At 32.5% G+C, this 20,818-nt stretch overlaps 1 protein-coding gene across 1 annotated transcript in view; it reads right to left on the bottom strand.

The window, feature by feature from the left end:
- The window catches only part of LOC123662754 (protein kinase C and casein kinase substrate in neurons protein 1-like), a 59,438-nt gene that overhangs the window by 4,468 nt on the left and 34,152 nt on the right, over window positions 1-20,818 (bottom strand). Inside the window, exon 4 of the mRNA XM_045597553.1 lies at window positions 10,266-10,454. Within this exon, the coding sequence (XP_045453509.1) occupies window positions 10,266-10,454 (189 nt within the window). The remainder of the gene's footprint in view (window positions 1-10,265; window positions 10,455-20,818) is intronic.

Genomic DNA, 20,818 nt, shown 5'->3' with positions numbered 1-20,818 from the left:
GAAGACATTATACCAAAGAAGAAGCAGAAGAAGTTCTTAATGACAAAAAAAAAATATATTGTAAATTATGACTCAAAAGTGATGTTTCATTTCGATTTTTGAATGGGTCGTCTTTGAGATACCAAAAAGTCATATTTAAGATTTCGTAACATTGTTATTGTAAGAATATAAATTTGTAAAATAATTTGATAATCACGCCATCTTATATTTTATAAGATGCATTGATAATACGAATCGTTTTAGCGACCTTTGTTATGAATTAATTACGGAGATTGATGTAATTATATTCAATTGTACGTGATTGGGGTCGCGATAATTGCTTATATTAAATTGTTGCTATAGTTTGACAAACATACTTGTGAGTCTAGCATATTAAAAGGGAATTATAATGCATGTCAGTTTTAAATACAGATAAAGCTATACTATAACACAAAATATTGAATTTAACAACTTCCATCAAAATTGGGATTGAAAAAAAATTTCAGAATCATCACTACATTTTTTACCTAGACTTGTATAATCAGTATTAAGGATAATCAGCAAATCTCTCAATATGATTCACTAAGTAGTCGTTATAGAGATGCAGCGTTGATAGTTTCACGATAAAAACTATTTAAAACGAAAAATTTAAAATATACATAGTCCATAAGTATTGAATTTAATTTAATTTGAAAATTTAGTAAATAAGTAAATAAATAAATATCTACACAATACACACACAGTCGTCTGTTCCTAAAGTATGCTTGTGTTATATATAGGCCGACTGGACATTTTTATTTCGATAAACAAACTTATAAATAATATATATATTACACCCAGACTCGGGGTGGGAATAGCACCCACAAACCCCGGAGCAGAAAGCAGGTCTCTACAAACTGCACCAACGGGCTAATAAAATTAAATTTAATACAATAAATCCAATTTTTCTTTTGTTTTGTCATATAAATATTTTTTCGTTCGTTATTTGAAATAAAAAATATGTTACTTATTTATTTAATATAATTTATTCTAAAAAACTGAAAGATAATTTTTTAATACAGACTAACGGTTGCACCGTTAAGTTCATATTTCTGGAACGTTTTTAGAATTTAAAAAGTACGGTACAGTACAGAATTCTCGTTCCATTTTAGTATAAAAATCGGAGTTTTCACGCGATGTGCTCTCACAAAGGCACGATAGGTGTCATATACACGTGTAAAGGAAACTGCCGGCAGCATTGGCTTCAATGTACGAACGGAGTCTGACAAGCATTTTATAAACATATATAGCAAGACATTTTTTAAATTTATATTTATGGGAGATACGTTAAAGTTATGTTAAATAAACTCTACGCTCTCATTGCAATGTGAATTCAGCCAGCTTTAGACAAATATTTGTATGGACTATACAAACATTCAGCCGTGACTCGTGAGGATCGAGCTGCCAACCTCAAACATTATAGCCAACCGTCATCATAAATACAATAATAAATGTAATAAAATTTGATTTACAATCTATTTTTCTATCCATATTGACATTTAAACTGTCTAAAATTAAAAAACAACTATTTAAAAAACTATTGAGCAGAAGGCGAACTTAAATAAATTTTACTTAGTCAACATAAAAAAAACTTGATATCGTATAACTCATGGATGGTTCGAAAACACAATTGGACCCGGTAAATCGCGCAGCTGTCGGTACGTCACACGTAATGTGAAATTGACATTCCGGACAGGGCAACGTTTTCCAGGTCCGCTATTATACATATATATATGAAAAATCGGGACATTCCGATAACTCAAGGCATCATGCGAACTCTAGCAGATGGAATACATCGCTCGTCTTTATGGTTACAATTCCGCTTTGTGCAATCGTTTGACTCAAGTGATTAGGACATAATTGTAATGAACTTTTTTAAAGAAGATATGTTTTTTGCTTTTATACTTCGATGGAAAGGTAAATGGTATTTAAAGATACATAAGCAGCTATATTAGCTTGTTGTTTCATAGCTTAAAGCCTTCATCAAGTAACAAATGTAAATATACATCATTAAATAATTTTAAGACAGTATGTTCTTAAGAATAACGTGTTTGACTTTTATATACTTTAACTCTTATAGATATCTGAGATAAACGAATTTAATGAGAGTCAATAAGTGATAGAATTATAAGTACAAAAAAATCTATAACTGTTCATTCATGTCTATTACTGTAATCTCTGTCCTGAAAAGCTAATCTTCTATTTGGTGGGAGATTTTTTTTACCACTCCGGTGCAAAAGTATACATTTCGCCTGATCGTAAACGGAAATCGTACACTGTAAAAATTTTTTGTAAAATTATCATTTTTTTACTCAACATGAGATGGCTAAATTACTAATCAGTGTGTATGAATTCAAATTATAACACATTTTGAGTAATTTTCCAAGACATATGAGAAAATTTGCTAAGATGCGCTTTAATTTTACAATCTTAGAGTATAAATCTTACTTGTATTGTAATTTCACGGAACAGTTTATTAAATTTTAATAACAAACTTTGAAGATTTACCAAAATTTTTAGTAATTTGAGATACTATATTTTTTTGTAAAATTACCAAATATTTTATAATTCGAATTACTGTGAAGTGTTTAGAAATTTACAAATTTTGTTATTATTTTTACAATTTGAACTGTAAAATTACACAATACATTGTAAAATTACTAAAAAATACTATTTGTCTGTTGCCATGTATAATTTTACTAAACAGGTTATCAATTTTCGATACCAAGCTCCTTAAATTTACTAACATTGTTTGTGTTTTGAATTACTAATTTTGTTGTAAATTTACAAAACAATATTGTAATTTAAACTACAATCAAAGTATTGAAAATTCAAAAAATTTTTTTGGTATTTTTACTATTCTTATTGTAAAATTACACAATGTATTGTAAAATTACTAAAAAATACTATTTTTCTTTAGCCTTGTTTAATTTTACTAAACACGCTGTCGACTTTCGTTTCCAAGCTTCGTAAATTTACAAACATTGTGCGTATTTTAATTTAATCTGTGGTCTAGTAAGATTGTGAAACAATAGTTAAATTCGAATTCTAATGAATTCATTGGAAATTCAATAATCTTCTCATTAATTTTATTATTTTGACTGTAAAATTATACAGTGTTTTGTATAATTAACAGTATAATAGGGTAACTACTTTTTTAGATGAACCAAAATTGTTAGTATTTCGGTTTACCATAGTTTCTTGAAAGATTACAAAAAAAAATGTTTATTTACATATTATTGAAATTATTAAAAATTTATCAATATTTTTATATCATATTTATATGTAAAATTTTGATTTGAAAATTATATATAGTAAAGTTATGATTAATAAAGCATTTTTAACTTCCCTCTAAAAAAATTAAAAAATTTTTTAAAAATCGGGAAGTTATTGGTTTTACCCCGTTTTTCGAAAGTCGAGTTTTCATCATATCTCGACGTTTAAAGGCCCTAGAAAGCTTCCCTGACTATTTTTACGAGGGTGTCTGTATGTCTGTGTGGATGTGTGTGTGTACGCATGTAAACCTCTTATAACTTTTGAACGGCTTGACCGATCGAAACGAGACTCGTGGCATTCGAAAGGGTTCCACTCAACTTAGACTTCCTGAAAATTTGAAGTGAATCGATTCGGTAGATTTTGAGAAATTTAAAAAAAAACCGCGAAAAAATTTTTCGAAAATGATGTTTTTTTAGAATAACTTTTTGGCTATTCCACCGATCAATTCCATAACCTAATCAACTCTTAAGCTCAAAAAACGACGTCGAATGCCGTTTTGCAAATCAAAATCGGTTCATTCGTTCGTGAGATATCGAAAACCAAAAAAATCGAAAAAATTAAAAAACAAGCGTTTCTTAGAATAACTTAGTGACTTTACGTCTAATCGATTTTGTTCTCATTGTAACATTTTTAGGCCTCCAAAAACTGCGTCGATTGCCGTCTTGAACATCGAAATCAAACCACGCGTTTTGCAGTTATGGCATTTCAAAAATTCCAAAAAAAACGTTTTTTCAAGATAACTTTGAAATTTTGAGACTTATCGACTTTGTTTTCCTTACATCACTTTTAGTGCTCAAAAAACTGCGTCGATTGCCGTTGTACAAATCGAAATCGGTTGATTCGTTCGTGAGATATCGAAAACCAAAAAAATCGAAAAAATTCAAAAACAAGCGTTTTTTTAGGATAACATGGAGACTGTACGTCTCATCGGTTTCGCTCTCATTGTAACATTTTTACGCCTCAAAAATAATCTTAATATAATCCTTTTAATGGTTTTCCCTGTGGTGTGTTTCCATATAAATGCGTATTGTGTAATAGATTTTTGAAGACTTGTATTCTCTTTTCTAATATTCACACTCGTATATCCCATCTTAATACTCAATAATTAATACTTTATGACTTCCTCATCTTTCACAATCTCTGATCTCCTTCTGGACCGATCACTTCACCTCTCCTCAGTAAGTCGTACTTAATAAAGAATTGTGTTTGCTCTGGTAGTTTTTCCGTAACTATTTTTTCCTCTTATTCTTTTCAGTTGTACAAATTTGCTGTACTAGATTTTGTATTTCCATGATTTTCCTAAGAAGCATCCCGTAGCCTTATACCTTAGTCCTCAGATGATCTTTCAGAAGCAGTTCAACTTCCTCTGTGATTCAAGTCTTCTTAACTTCCATTCCTTGAATAATAATTACAATTTGCACTTTTATTTCTTTTTACTTGTTAAAATTTATTTAAGATTTAATTTTGGTTACAGATTGTTCTTACAAATTTGTCCTCCCAAGGGTACAAAGAGAGGTGGTAAGAGAAAAGCAACGAAAATCCATCCTAAAGTCTTCAAACTGACTAAAGATATTGATTCCTACCTTGCTGATGAATCCGATGACTAGTATCCATAACTTGTTACTTTTTAATTAGATGATATAGGATAACTTTATTCTAAAATTAGTTTAGTTTATATTGTTCCATTACTATTATTTATAACTATATCGTTCAGCTTATTTTTGTCATTTTGGCGTAAATTGTTTATGATACTTTGTAAAGTATCAATATTATTTTATGCTGCTATTAGTATTACTATTTTATTTCCTCAATAAATGGTTTTATTAACGTAAACAATATGTAATAATTTTTATTTATATTTTAATTTTAAATTAATCAATTAAGTCCTATATTTTTAACGTTTAAATTGTTTAAATTAACGACTTCCAGGATATTAGGAAGTATCAAAAATAAAATAACAGCAACAATAATAAGTTGGTAAAATAACATCAGATGTCTCTAGTTTTAAAAATCTCAATTGAAATCAATTGTACAGTACAATAAGAAAGCTACATAGTAAATTTACTAAACATTTTTATGATCAATTATTGATTAAAATTACAAAACTGTATAGTAAAATTACCAATCAAATTTTCTGTAACTGCTTGGCAAATTTCCAAAAATATTTTGTAATTTTATCAAACCCAATTCAAATGAATTGGTTGGTGTAGTTACGAAACTGCGTAGTAAATTTACTAAACATTTTTATGATCAATTATTGAATAAAATTACAAAACTGTATAGTAAAATTACTAATCAAATTTTCTGTAACCGCTTGGTAAATCTCCAAAAATATTTTGCAATTTTATCAAACTCAATTCAAGTGAATTAAGTAGTATAGTTACAAAACAGCATAGTAAATTTACTAAGCATTTTCATGATACATTCTTGAGTAAAATTACAAAACTGTATGATAAAATTACTATTTAAATCTTCTGGAACTGCTTGGTAAATTTCCAAAAACATTTTGTAATTTTCTCAAATTGAGTTGAAGCATTCTGTTTAGTAAATTTACTAAATTGTTTTGCGTTAAAACTTCCCACACATTTTTAGTAAGTTTACCAAAGAAATTTTTAACAGTGTAGCCATGGACGTCAGCAATGCCAGGAGCATCATAAGCGGTTTGACGATCCTACACTACTGTCAACAGAGGGCATCCGTGTTGCTGTATTGACGGTTTTAGGATGGAGGAGTTTGACACACTGCAATATGTGTTAGCAAATAATATGCTATCACGCGTTTATGATAACAATCTGTAATCTCTATGCAGTAAAAAAATACGCATTCCGAGAAATTAATTTATCATTTGTTTGAATCAAAAAGGAGTGGCCGACAAAGATAAATTTTATTTATATAGTTAAACATTATAAATATTTACCTATATAAAAATGATTAATCGAAACGTATGTACGCGCGCGTATAACTTCCAAAATCACCATACAAGATATTTTATTATTATTTTTTTGAGTTCGTTATTTGCAGGACAAGATCTTTATTTTTAAAAAAAAGTAATAAAAAATGACATATGCTCAAAAAATAATATGTCTAACAAAACTAATTAAATAGTGTCATTGTTTACAAACACAAACTTCGATAAAATAGAAAATAATTGCATTATTATACACTTAAGCAAACAACGAGACGCGTATCGTCAAAGTTTAAAAGTAAAGAGGTGCAATTCGCGATCCTTTTATTTCTTATTTGCAGCGACGTGTTGTAGCTATTTAGTCGAAGTACTTATCAATTTGTAGTGCAGCGTAGAACGTGACCATGATATTACATATTATGCGAATATTCACACCGACGTACGATATGTACGTAAACTGTATGAATTTAAGGTGTTACTAGTTTTTTACGTCTCAGATAAATTGCTTCATGCTGCGATGGAACGCAAGCACCATATACCTACAATAAAACAACAAAATTTTGACGCAGCATTAGCGCTAATGCTTTGACGTCCGTATAAATACGCAACCTGCTTGACCAAGGCATTACATTACGAGTGCACTAAGCCGAGTGCCGGACTTCGCGTTAGTGCGGTCTAGTGACTGGGTGCTCAAGCTCTGTGAGGTACGCTTGAACGAACAGATGGATGAATTTCAACGATACGTATATTATAGTTATGTAGATTTACTTACAACATACATATTGAAAATTTATATACTGTGGAGAGGAATGACTGTTCGATAAATTTTGAAATTTTTTTAGGGTGGCAAACAAGTACGCACTCCTGATGATAATACACTTGACCATGTCCTTTGGACGTATGTAATAAATTGAATGTCGTGTAAGTAATACGTTAAATAGTATCTCGCTGATTTTCACATATCGCAACATATGAATATAATTTAATTTTGGGTCTTGAAGAGAAATCCTTTATTTCATTAAATGATGGTATTCACAGTTTTATAGTTCACTAGCTGTGCGCGACTTCGTCTTAGTTCGCAGAATAATCATTACATCATTACAGCCTATTCAGTCCACTGCTGGACATAGGCCTCCACAAGTTTACGCCAAAAATAACGTGAACGCATGTGTGTTGCCCATAGTCACCACGCTGCGCAGGCAGGTTGGTGACCGCAGTATTGGCTTTGTCGCACCGAAGACGCTGCTGCCCGTCTTCGGCCTGTGTATTTCAAAGCCAGCAGTTGGATGGTTATCCCGCCATCGGTCGGCTTCTTAAGTTCCAAGATGGTTGTCGAACCTTGTTATCTCTTAGTCGCCTCTTACGAAACCCACGGGAAGAGAGGTAATAATATAATAAATAAATTTCCATAGTAAAAGTAGCCTAAGTTACTTCTTATTACATCAGCTATCTGCCAGTGAAAGTCTCGTCAAAATCGGTCAACAGACAACAACAAACACTCAGATTTTGTTTATTTGTATAGATGTTGAGATTATTGCCGGTTCTTTTCGGCAGAAACTACATCAAGAACCCGATGTTAGTTCTATAAAAAAATCACTATTATACATTTAAAAGTGCTTTACATAAATAAAGCAAGAACTAAAACAATTTAATTACATGTTTTAACATACGATAAATTTATTTTACGTACTTACATTTCATACATATATTCCCTATACACGTGCTTCGGACACAGCAAACAAGTTAACTTGTGTGCCATTAGGTGTGTGTGAACTTAAAAAATTGTTACAAAAGTATCTTGTATTGTTTCAAAAATGTCAACAGCTGTTTTCTAAATAAATTACGAAATACTCGATCGAAACGGATACAAAACGAAGAAGGGTGTCGATGAATCATAAATAAGCGAACAGTTTGTAACATACTCGGAATCGAACGCCCCAGATACCTGGCCGTCCACGTCAGACAACACTTCGACATAAAAAATTCAGTGGACAGCTTTCTACATTTTAACGAATATTTGAAATAGAACAATGACTGTTTGTTTAGGTCTGACGTTAAAACTTTATAATAGTTTAATAACCACTGTTCGGACAAAGTGGTCAGATAGTCGCGCTCTGTGGTAAGTGGTAACACGCCATACAAGTAGGGGGTAAAATATCCCAATATTAATAAGTGGTCAAAGATCTACCACAATGACATTAAACCGCATATACATGTGACTCAAAATATCTTCCAAAATAAAAGTTATTTCATAATGATTTCTAATAATGAAAAATTTAATTACAAAAAAAAAAATCGCAAACACACGGCAGTACGGAATTCGCCAGGCTAGTAAGATATACATTATTATTACGGTCCAAAAGTTTGTCTGTGTCAGAAACTCAGAACCCTCGATAAAAAGTTTCACCCTCAATCGAAATATACTCTGCGAAGGCTCTTTTGTTTTCATGTATTATAAAATTAAAATTCATTACAAAGTATTAAAAACACCTGCGGTCCGAGAGTTAGGGTAACGACCCTAGTGCGATCCTTTGTAAATAATGAACACACCTGCTCTTTCACACTTATGAAATTATGAAAAAATTAGGAAAAGTTACATGATATATGTATCTATATACAATATTCTTAAGGGTCAATCTCCTTACATTCGTTCCAAATATATGGTATTATATACCTCGGTAATGATATTTCGTTCACACATTTTTTTAATACTTCGTAAAAGGTTTTTGCAAATTCATTGGAGCAGCGCGGTGGATTAAGCTCTGATCCTTCATTACAGGCTGAAGCGACGCCAAAATTTTAACATTTTTAGAAAACTTTAGTACTATATAAAATTTACGAGTTTGACAGTTTTATATTACAATGTTCGTTGTTGTAAATGGTTCAGTAAGTTTTAAATTACAATATTATTAACCGTAAATAATATACTCTACAAACACCTACTTGTCAATCTATACTAATATTATAAAGAGGTAAGGTAGAACCCTTTGTTTGTTTGTAGGAGTAATCTTAGCAAATAGTGATCCGATCACGAAAATTTTATCACCAACAGAAAGCTACACTATTTAGGAGTGACATAGGCAATATTTTATTGTGATTGAACAAAAAATTCAGTGAAAAATCTTATATATAAAATTCTCGTGTCACAATGTTAGTTACAATATTCCTCCGAAACGGCTGGACCGATTTTTATGAAATTTTGTGTGCATATCGGGTAGTTCTGAGAATAAGACAACATCTATTTTTCATACAGTTAAGTTATAAGGGGGAGAAAGAGTTAAGGGGGTTAATAATATATATAGAAAAACAACGTTTGCGGGGTCAGCTGGTACTAAATAAAGTACACAAAGTCAAAATCTCAAGAATTTGCTGTCTTTAATTAGAGTTCCGATCAACAAAGTCAATAACACAATTTATAATCAAGTTATTTAGCTAAGGCACCATTGAACAGGGTCAAGAATATTTAGCAAATTTAAAATATTTCTTGTCCGTTTCACGCTAAGCCACAACTAGTTGCGAGTATCAGTTTTATTGACGTAGGTGTAAATTAAATGTGTGGCTAAGTGTAGTAGATACGGCCTAGGAATGGAACTCTCTACCAGAGTCTGTGTTTCCGGAAAACTGTAATCTGGCGATCTTTAAGTCGCGAGTGATTAGGTTACTTCTAGGTAAGCGTGTTTCATCTTAAACCGCATTCTCAATGGTGGTCAAACGCAAGCATATCATAGTAAAACTAATAATAATAATAATACATTGACTATATTGGAATGATTACACAAATCTCATTCCCGACTATTTGCAGTTCTGGCTACCTTACTCTCAAAAGGAACACAACACCTCAGAAAAATATTGGCTACTATATTCATACATATGTGTTCATTGGTTTAATAATTGCATTTAAATGGATTTATTATTTCCAGCTATACGTTGCCGAGGTCTGCCTCCACCACTCTTTAATTTTGCTTGATCTCGCAAAGCACTTGGGGTTAGACCATATAATCACAAACTTGGCATATACCATTTAAATGTTCTACTTAATATTGGTACAGTAAGAAACCTCACTAACCTGGTCGGGACTGAGGGAACTGTCACCGCTAGCGTTCCTCTCCTGGTTCTGCGCGGTCCGTTCCTGCTTGCAGGCCGTGTGGTACTCGAGCCGCGTCCGCTCGACCTTCTGTAGTAGCTTCGCCCACGGCTTCTGCGCCTTTTTGAAAGCCTCGTCCATTTCTTTTCGTTCTTTTAGTTGGATCATTGACTGTTAACAAAAAAAAATGGTGTTAAAAAAGTAGTCGATCTAGTAGTCCTTATTTTTATCTAAAATTGTAATCATCAAAGAACTATTTAACCTGCTATTTATAGGAAACCTAAATCTATAGTCTTTTACTTGAAAAATATATTTACAATTAAGTTAAAATTTTATCGATCGCATTATAAAATATTATGTATAGTTTAGAGAGCGTTCTACGGCGCCAAACCAAATGCCACGCCACGTATTATTTGGCTTATGTCACACAGAAAATGGAATACAAAGTAATTTAATTTTTTTGTAAAAGTTCCATACTAGACGTCACTTATCGAAGACGGGCCATGGTCGGAGTAGCCGAAACGCACTCCTGTTTTAAAACAAACATTTGCACTTTCTTGGCACGAAGCGCATGAGGTGCTCTGGCACGTCTTACGTAATAACATTTGTTATAGAAGCTATAGTTTTAATAAGCCACCAATGCCACAGCACCGTAGACCATCTATCTCATATAAAATAATTCGCCAAAATGAATGTAGAAATGACAGTATGTAAGGGTAGTTTCCAGACGACTGGACCAAATTGTTTTCTTTTTTTAAGTTATCTGTAGTCACGACATACCTCGTCATCATTTATCACAAGAACAAAAAAAGTATAAGTCGACGTATGAGTATGACATATAAAAATATGTATGCCATTTATAGTAAAAATCATTTTTAGTGATAATTTATTCAACGCTAGATAGTGAGATTTAATCAAATGCACATTACTGTATAAATAATATCAAATACCTATAAGATAATTAAAACATAATTAAAATTTATCTTCATTCAGTTTTACATTTTTGTATGAAGATTCAATCAATTGTTTTAATCAATATTGATATTATTTTTTTTGATTGTCAGTAATACTCCATCACATTTTCCTGATATTTGTATATCAAGAGACAGAGGCGATTAAATATTTCAAACAGTCCCTTCATGTGGGTTCCTGTAAATTTATTAACTACCCTTTCTGTCGGCGGCTTTGCCCGCCCAATTACATGACTCTATCTTAACCGTCTTTTCTCCTAAAAATATAGCCACGGTAATAACCACTTTTTTTAACAAGATTTTTTATAATCGCTCCAGTAGATTTCGAGTGTTTCCAATTAAAACATTAATCTTCATTATAATAATTATTAGTATAGATTAACCTTCCTTAAGTAGAAGGTCCTCCACAGAAAAAAAAAAAAAAAACAATCAGACTACTAACTCCTTAGATAGACACATTTTTACTAAATCAAGAATAATCACTTCTCATCATTTCAGCCTATCGCAGTCCACTGCTAGACATAGGTCTCCCCAAGCCCGAGCCAGACATTATGGCGCGAATTCATGTATTTTGGCCATAGTCACCACGCTGAGCAGGCGGGTCGGTGACCGAAGATGCTGCTGCCCGTCTTTCAAAATCAAGAATAGTATAAGTATAAAACTCTTATATGTATATATATTAACTCTCTGTAATTGTAACTAACTATAGATAATATTTCGACATACGACTTATGTACAAATTATATCCGTAGTAAACAAAATTATAGCTTATTTATATACGCATCGGTCAATAACCACGATCTTTAACATTGTATGGATTCAACAAAAAAGTGTAACTGAACTAGTTTTTACATATTATATATAATTACATAGCTTTCACTTGTGTCATTATCAATGAAAGTCGACCAAAAACATAATTGTCGAAATCAGACTGCAAGTTTATGAACATTAATGTATAAGCTTTATTATTATACTAGCCGACGTAACGAACTTCGTACCACCTTATGTTTTTTTCTTGAATATAATAATTATACATATCGAAATAAAAAATGCTGTGTGGTTACGGCACTAAAGAATATAGCCACCCCCTCTCTTCCCGTGGGTGTCGTAAGAGGCGACTAAGGGATAACACAGTTCCACTACCACCTTGGAATTTATAAAGCCGACCGAAGGCGGGATAACCATCGAACTGGCTTTGAAATACACAGGCCGTAGACGGGCAGCAGCGTCTTCGGTGTGACAAAGCCAGCCCTGCGGTCACCAACTCGCCTGCCCAGGGTGGTGACTATGGGCTAAACACATGAGTTCACGCCATTTTTGGCTCGAACTTGTGGCGGCCTATGTCCAGCAGTGGACTGCGATAGGCTAATGCGATGCGGCATATCGCAATAAAATATAACTTACCTCTCAAGTCGGATCAAAATGCACTCTGTGCGCAAATTTGATAAGTATTTTGGAAGGATCGGTTAAGTCGTTTAGGATGGAATCATCGCGGACAAACAACGTGACCCTTATGATTATGAAACATAAAAATTAAATATGAAATGGATGATAACGTTATAAGATTGGTTTGGTTTTCACGTCAGCGGTCAAGCGTTCGATTTCTACATTCTATATATTTGTATTGGCCATACTAAACATTTTTGAATATCATATCAAAAATTGACCGCTCCAGCGGGATTCGAACCCTATATACTATACATGTGTATGTATTGTCCACACAAACGTAGTGATATGGACGTTTGTTTTTTGTGGTATGATTTTGTACTTTTTATTTTATTTATTTATTTACTCGTATAAGTAAGTTCTTTAGTTAAAAGTATGATATATATATACCCACGAGTATATAGGTATCATGACAGTGCAATGCGTTCATTTATTTAAGATAAGACAATTTAATTACAAGCACTTTATAGGTAAAAGGTATAAATTAGTAATAACCCTAACGACTTAATAATGGCCACGTTCTGTACGCGTTCGAACTGGGTTAGCGATCGATCACAGCGCGGAATCAGAACGACGTCCGAGCAACAAAATTTAATGATAAACAAAATAAATTTATTTTCATATCTAATGAATAAAGATAAGATTAAGTAATATTATTAAAATAAAATAAAAAATCATATTTATACTTTTATTTGTTTTGTGCTTGTGTATTGTGTATGTACGAACCACCGACACAGGAGAAATTCCTACTGGGACCCGTTGTTGAGCCTTTTTTATTAAAGTATAATTATGTTAGAGAAATGATATGGAATAAATGTTTAAACAAGAATCTTCTAGTCTTTTGACTTGATAATAATCTATTTTACTGAAGTACAAAAAAACTTGAGGACGTACGGACGAAAAATACTCAAATGATTACAAATAAACTGAAAATCGATGGCATATTCGTACATATGACGTACATGTAATATACTGATTAAATCAGAAAACATAAATCATTATTTATATGAAAAAAAAGCTCAGCCTCGGTTATTATCAGGTGCAATAGGTAAGCTTTAAAATAAATTACTATCAAATAAGCGCAGGATGACACACGGGTGAAATTGGGAGGGTAGTGAAGTCAATATATGTCACGACCGGGTACTGAGGCTGTGGCTGAAACACCAGCTGGTTGGTTACATTAGTCTCAGCACTAATTTGTGTCATAAAATATGTATACATTTGCTGCAATTGCCAATGCCTTGTTGCTTACCGTGAAAGCGCCAATCAATCATGTAATTTACAGATATGTGCATCATTTATAATGAGCGTAATTAGCATTTTTTATAATTACTAAGAATTATTTTAAATATTCATTATAAATGAATTTTTAATTTTTTTCGGGCGATACGGACTATTTTTACCCACTTGTTCCATATTTAGTATCTGTAGACATCTATATGTAATAAGCTCGTAGCATACAAAATGACTGTTCAAAAAATGGTGTATTTATAATCATTTCTTTACTTTTTTTTAATAATTTCAATTCTGAATTTTTACTACGACTAAAACTAGACCCCAAGAGAGCCCAATGAGACCTCCCCTAAAGAAAAGGCCTAACTATACTAACTACATCTAACTAACTATATCTCTCCTTTTCAGGCATCAGTTGTTGTTTTGTATTTAGTTCTTTCTGTAAATGTCAGAATAATGAATAATAATTACTTTCAAAGGTATTAATATAATATCACTAGCGTAGCGCCGCTGTTTTACATATAGATGGAATGATTGTATTTAGATTTATTCTAATATGACACGCCTTTCTAGAACAAATTACGCCTATATTATTAAGGATTATGTACTTTATGTCCAATGAAATAAGAGTTTCTAGCGTGGTAAATATTAAAAAGATTTAATCAAAACTTTAATGTCACTTCCATTTAATGTCCCTTTTCACCTTTATTACTGTGAGTTATTTTGCACGAACACAAAATTAATAAATAACAATGAGACATTAAACAATATGTAGGAATGAATATTAAGGTAACTTTATATAAACCTGTAACGTTAGATATGTTGATTTTTTTATTTTTAATCTTTATTTTTATAGAGGGTTCGTCCACAGGTTAAACATGTCACCCTGATTTTTATACACAAAAATTACATTAACACGACCCTTAAGACATATTTGTACAATTTTTTACACAATTGTTTTGCTTTTTCGCTAAGAGGAAAGGCAGGATAGTAGTATGATCCCCTATGTAGTTAAGTAGTACATTGTGTTCTGTATAATACACCTCTCTCTCGGCTTCAATTCGGACACATTCAAGATAATTTTACTGACACGACTAACAAACATTTGAAATGGAAAATAAGATGGATGTTGAAATAAAAGGTATAAATAATAAAAGATAAATCCTTTTCGCTGAGTGTGTGAAATGTTCACGTGTCTGTTGGCATAATAAGTTCGACGTTATATACCTAATTATTACAGTAGCAAAGTACAATATCTAGGAATTATAATTTATAGAATTATTCAACTGGAGCAGCCCGTCTGGTGAACCTGTTGTGTGGCTGTGATAAGAGACCAGATCTCCTGAGGAGGACTGGGGTGGGGTCGGAAGCGCGCTTGCGATGCTTTTGTTATTGCAGGTGCAGCTATGGTAATCGTTTACCACAAGGTCAGCTGAAGGCTTGTTTGACAACCTAGATATGTATAAAAAATTAAAATGAATCAAAATAACTTAAAATAAGTTCCCTACCACCACGTGATTCGCACATACATGATAATTAAAGGAAACTTATGCTCATTACGCAAGTTGTTACTAGAGAGAGATTATCGGGTACAATTAGAACAGACCAGCCCTTAATGAGGGCACCAGCCTGTACCCGTAGTAACCTGGCCCTCAAATTAAAGATACCGTATCTATTTACCACTTGAGCAGTTCTCTCTGATTCGTTTTTAACGCGTAGGTGGATCATTGAACTCATTGGGTCGGGATGAAAAGGGTGAAGTTTGGGCACCCATTATTGCTGTATTGCTGTATCAGTAATTGATAGAGAGCGGTCGCAGTAAAGCGGGCGAATAAATGACACGTACGTGACGAAACAAGGGTTTGATTTGGTGAAATAAATATAAATTGAAAACAAAAATGAGTTATTGATTTATGAATTTATATTAAATATATTTAATATGTTTATATTTCAAAGCTATTTGCATTGTGTACCTATCATGTTATGATGGTTATGTCATTTTACTAATATTTCTTTTACAGACTGGAATTGTCGCGATAAATCACCACCAGATAGACAGCCTTTGCGCTCTTCTGTTAAGTTTAGATATTATATTTTTTGTTTTTGCTATGTTATTTTGAAAAGAAAAAAAGAAAAGAGCTTTTACAGCAAGTTACACGCCAAGTTAATAAATACAAATTTTAAGAACTTCTAATCACCTAAGTAAAACAGGTTTCATTCTGGGTTCGTTATTCGACCTTGCGGTTTAGTCATCTCAGAATTTACTCCAGGTAATGCAAATGAGAGGAATTTGAAACAAATTTAACGTTTCAAAACTCACCGGAGAAAATTCTAACTGAGTCACTTTTTCCACTGGGAAGTTTCACCACCGTATTGTGGAATTAATAGTGTTAAAACATATTATATTTATCTTTGCGTTAATATACGGAAAATTAAATATTTTTTACCGTACCCAAATTATTTCACGCTTAAAGAATAGACGAAAAAAAAACAAACAAAAAAAAAACGAGTGTGCTTTAGACCACACGACTGATGTAAAACTTACGGAACGTCTCTCTTTCTATCTCCCTCTCAACTTCCGTTCGCCTCGCCCGATCACACTTTTCGTCACGCATTTATCTGATATCTCATATACGTAAAAAAGTTTTATTTCAAAAAGCGCACCTAGTTTACGACCCCAATAGGATTTACTCTTGAATCAGATAAAGCCAATAAATAACACAAGAATCACCTGTATGTAATCACACCCAGTAACGCTAACGCAACAGCCAGCTTGTAACTTCGCACCGATAAGTCATCAGAAGCAGAAGTACTAAAATATAATATTACATGAAAATGTATTATGAAAGAAGTGTTAAACAATTATTCATTCCCGCCGCATAATGTTACTTTCCGTTTAGTGTAACGCCACACCTCATCCTCCCGTTAATGTACTACAACTTATTAATATGGCGCATCCTTCCTCTCCATTGTGAATTGCACTTTTAAATCGACACCAGAATCAGTCACGTTTTAATCCCTATTTCAAAGTACTAAAACAATAATTATAATTATTAAAATAAATTTATAGTAGATTCTAACGATCACTCAAAAGTAAATAGTTAAATATGTACAATTTGTTAGTTAATGTGAAAAAAGAATCGGTGAGAAACTTGAAAGTTACTCATTTAAAATCCGTCAATACATTATTAGTATGTTGTCTGTTCCGTTTTTTGCCCACCAAATATATTATATATTATATCTGTCAGTGACAACGCAAAATACTCGTGAAAGAATTTAAAAAATCGATCCAGTCTTGACATTTATCCATTAGAAACAAAAAAAAAAAAAAAATCTCAAATACTATATATTAATTGTTGCCAGTTGTCTTAAAATTTTGTCTTTAAATTGTGATCGCGATGTAGTAATATTAACATCGGTGTACCTACAAGTCTAATACATACGTTCGTACCTATGTAGGTATATATAGTAACATCGACGTGTATCGCGTTTCAGTGCTATATTATATACTCGTATAAAAAAAAACCACATAATGCGGGAAATGGGGAAGCTTCTTAATGTCAAGGTTATGATATGGTGAGTTGGGGACAAGACGAACGTGCCGTTACGAAATAATTCAGTTCATTGCATGCTTTTTGATGATTGTATTTTTTATTTGTTCTAGAATAAAGGGTTTTTATTTTATTTATAATCTTCGAGAAGAAGTCAATAAGTCAAGAAAAACGAAGCTATTTTTTTTGATTATTTATTCTATCATCTATACATATAAGAATACGTGAAGCGAAAACTTTGTACCCGTTTTTACGAAAATTGCGCGCACTTATAGTTTATATAGAGAAGGAGTGCAGAATGCTAATTTTTTTTTTAATTGTGCAACAAATATACATTATAAAATTAACAAAAAAAAACATTACACACACTACCATGTATTTGACACATACGCATATATACTCTTTTATTTATTATTATAGGAGTATAGTCTTTGACAACAGAACCCTAATAATGTTCAAACTTAGAATTTAAATTTATTATGATCGAATTTCGACCACTGGGCGACCACTAGTTAAAATAAAAATAGAACAGTAATATAACCTAACTCTTAATGATGTCCTGTCGATTTGTCCTCTCATTATATATATCATCATCTGGCCTCTTATGGACATTTTTTAATCAGCACGTCTTATTTTGCAACGTAACGCTATATTACCCAGATTCGGGCCAGTCAAAATCGTATTACTGCCACATTTTATAACGTAACGCTATATTACCCAGACTTATCCAGGTATTACTACTGCCACATTTTTACTATCTCCATCTATCTCGATAACCAGACTATCTAACGCTTTATCTTTACTTTTGCACCAACGGACTAGCCTAGCTTATATACCCATCAAACAGGTTTAAACGTCTAGTACGACAGCGAGATAAATCAGAACTTTAAGATAATTAGAATCACGTACCACAAATAAAAAGAGAAAACAGGACTCGTAAATTGTTAACTAGATTACGCGTATTTTCTGTAATTAGTGTATCACTATACGATAAAGGTAAATTTTAAAGCTTAACTAAAGATTAAGCTCCGATCCTTCTCCTACATGGGAAAATAGGCCTATGTGCCCAGCAGTGGAATGTTACAGGCTGAAGTGTTTAGGCACAAGATTTACATGTAAATTTAAACGGTTGTTTCTATTTGACTATTTATTGTAATATAGCCTAAAAATGGTATACCTTTAGTATGTGTGGTTTAATTAAATGCTTCTCGCCTGTATTTATCTGAATTATAACGTGCATTAAGAAATAATTTATATGATGTTTTCTAAACATGGGACCGGGATATCTAGCGCGAACTTGGGGAGGCCTATCTCTATCAGTGGACTGCAATAGGTTGAACTGACTGACTGCCCTCCTAAGCAATAAGGGTTTCTGTTTCGCCGGTTGCCGTTAACGCTATTTGACAGATGGCGCTATCCAACGGATAAAAGTTGATGATACATTATCTTATATTCATCATCGAATTTCACTATATTTATGTAATTTTTCTATTCGCAAGTTTAAGTATAGAAGTTCTAATTTCTTAACTAAGGACCCCCTAATGACCTATCCTATTTCCAGCTATTAAGTTTCTTCGTCACGTGCAGGAACAAATTTACCTACAACCGGTAAAAGACGATAATAGTTTTAATCTGGATTCGCACTGGGAAACTACGCCACCTTTACGCTAAGTCCTTGCTCTTTTAAATAATTTAATAAGAACGAGTTTTCGAATAATTTTCACGATTGATGAGTTCAAAGTAAAGAGTGAACTAAGGGTAAATAGCGGGAGAATTTGATTGGTGTTAACCTCTTTTACAAGAAAACGCACTTGCAAGTACGAAAAATTAGTGCCGCCTGAAGGGATTCAGAATTCCTAATCTGTTTTTAAATAAAAATTAATTGATAAATGTACCGTTAAGCGTAAAATTAGAGAACTGGTGAACCAATTCAGGTAACTTTCGAAGTTGTAGTTCTTTTGGCGCGTTATGGAAAAATTATGAGAGTAAACTTTTACGATGCGGGCGCACACTGTCACGAAAAAACCGACACCCTGAAGTTAGCTAGCCAATGAAGTATAACATCTTACGTGCGTACAAAAAAGTACACACAAACACACACTTTACATAAGATTCTTACGGAATATAACATTTTGAAAATGGCGCATAAAGTTAGAAAATTGCAGAAAACGTGACAATTACCTATTTAAACTTCTCGTATTTAACATTCCAATATATTGGATAACTACTGTCGGATAGGTTAGTGTTTAATAAACGTGAGATTACTACAAAAACCGAACGAATCTAACTTAGCTGATACAGAAATACGTTATGTGTATATCGTCTCATGCTTAAAAAATTAAGATATTTAAAGATACATTTTAATTAAAAATTTTTTACCTGTAACCCTGTAATGTAATTAATTTCGTTTTTCACCGCCCACGCAATAGACACCGAAGGGCGAAGGGAACAATGCACTGTGTGAAAGGTCGAGTAAATGTAAAACAATCTAGACATATTAAAGGACATTAAAATTTCTGACTCGGCTTGTAAAACTATTAGGTTTGTTTAATATAAATACTCTAATACTTTTATTGGCTAAATAAGATTTATTAATATCAGAAATTGATGATTAATAAAAAAAGGTCTTTAGGGTAGAGCACAGCAGGAAATATCCTGTTCAAAATCTGGATCAGGCCGACTGGGGCAGTACCTCGACCATACAAAAGATCACAGTTAATAATATTTTTCAAGCAGTTTTGTGTACCTGTTGGTGAATAAGGTGACCAGACCCCCTGGGAGGAATTGGGGATAGGGTCGGCAACGCACTTGCGATGCTACTGGTGTTGCAGATGTCTATAAGCTACGGTAATACCACCAGATGAGTCGTACGCTTGTTTGCTGACCTAATTGTTATATAAAAATACTGTAGTTAATAAGCACTATATATATATATATATATATATATATATATATATATATATATATATATATATACATCCAGATACATTTTTGGCGTCAAGCACAAACTGCGTTATTACGACGTCCCTCAGTTATGCTTACATTTTATATGTTTTTTCTGCGAATGTTGCTTATTTTTTTCATTTTAAATTCCGTGGGTTATATCAATTTCTTTAAATTTCTTTTTTGAGAATATTCTGCTTACAGTTGTGCCCAACCATTTATGAACCCCTTTCATGATACTTATGTTATTGCTTCCTCCATATATCCATATAGCCTCACTTAATGCACCGATTATTTAGCGTCCTATATAAGTAATGATGAAATGAGTGAGAAGTAAGCTGAAATGCGACGTTGCCAGTTTTCTAGTAGGTGTGATCATCTATCGTTAACT

This window comes from Melitaea cinxia, chromosome 19, assembly GCF_905220565.1.
Source record: "Melitaea cinxia chromosome 19, ilMelCinx1.1, whole genome shotgun sequence".
Classification (NCBI taxonomy): domain Eukaryota; kingdom Metazoa; phylum Arthropoda; class Insecta; order Lepidoptera; family Nymphalidae; genus Melitaea; species Melitaea cinxia.
The sequence above is the reverse complement of the archived record's forward strand: the minus strand, read 5'-3'. Positions and strand labels throughout refer to the sequence as shown.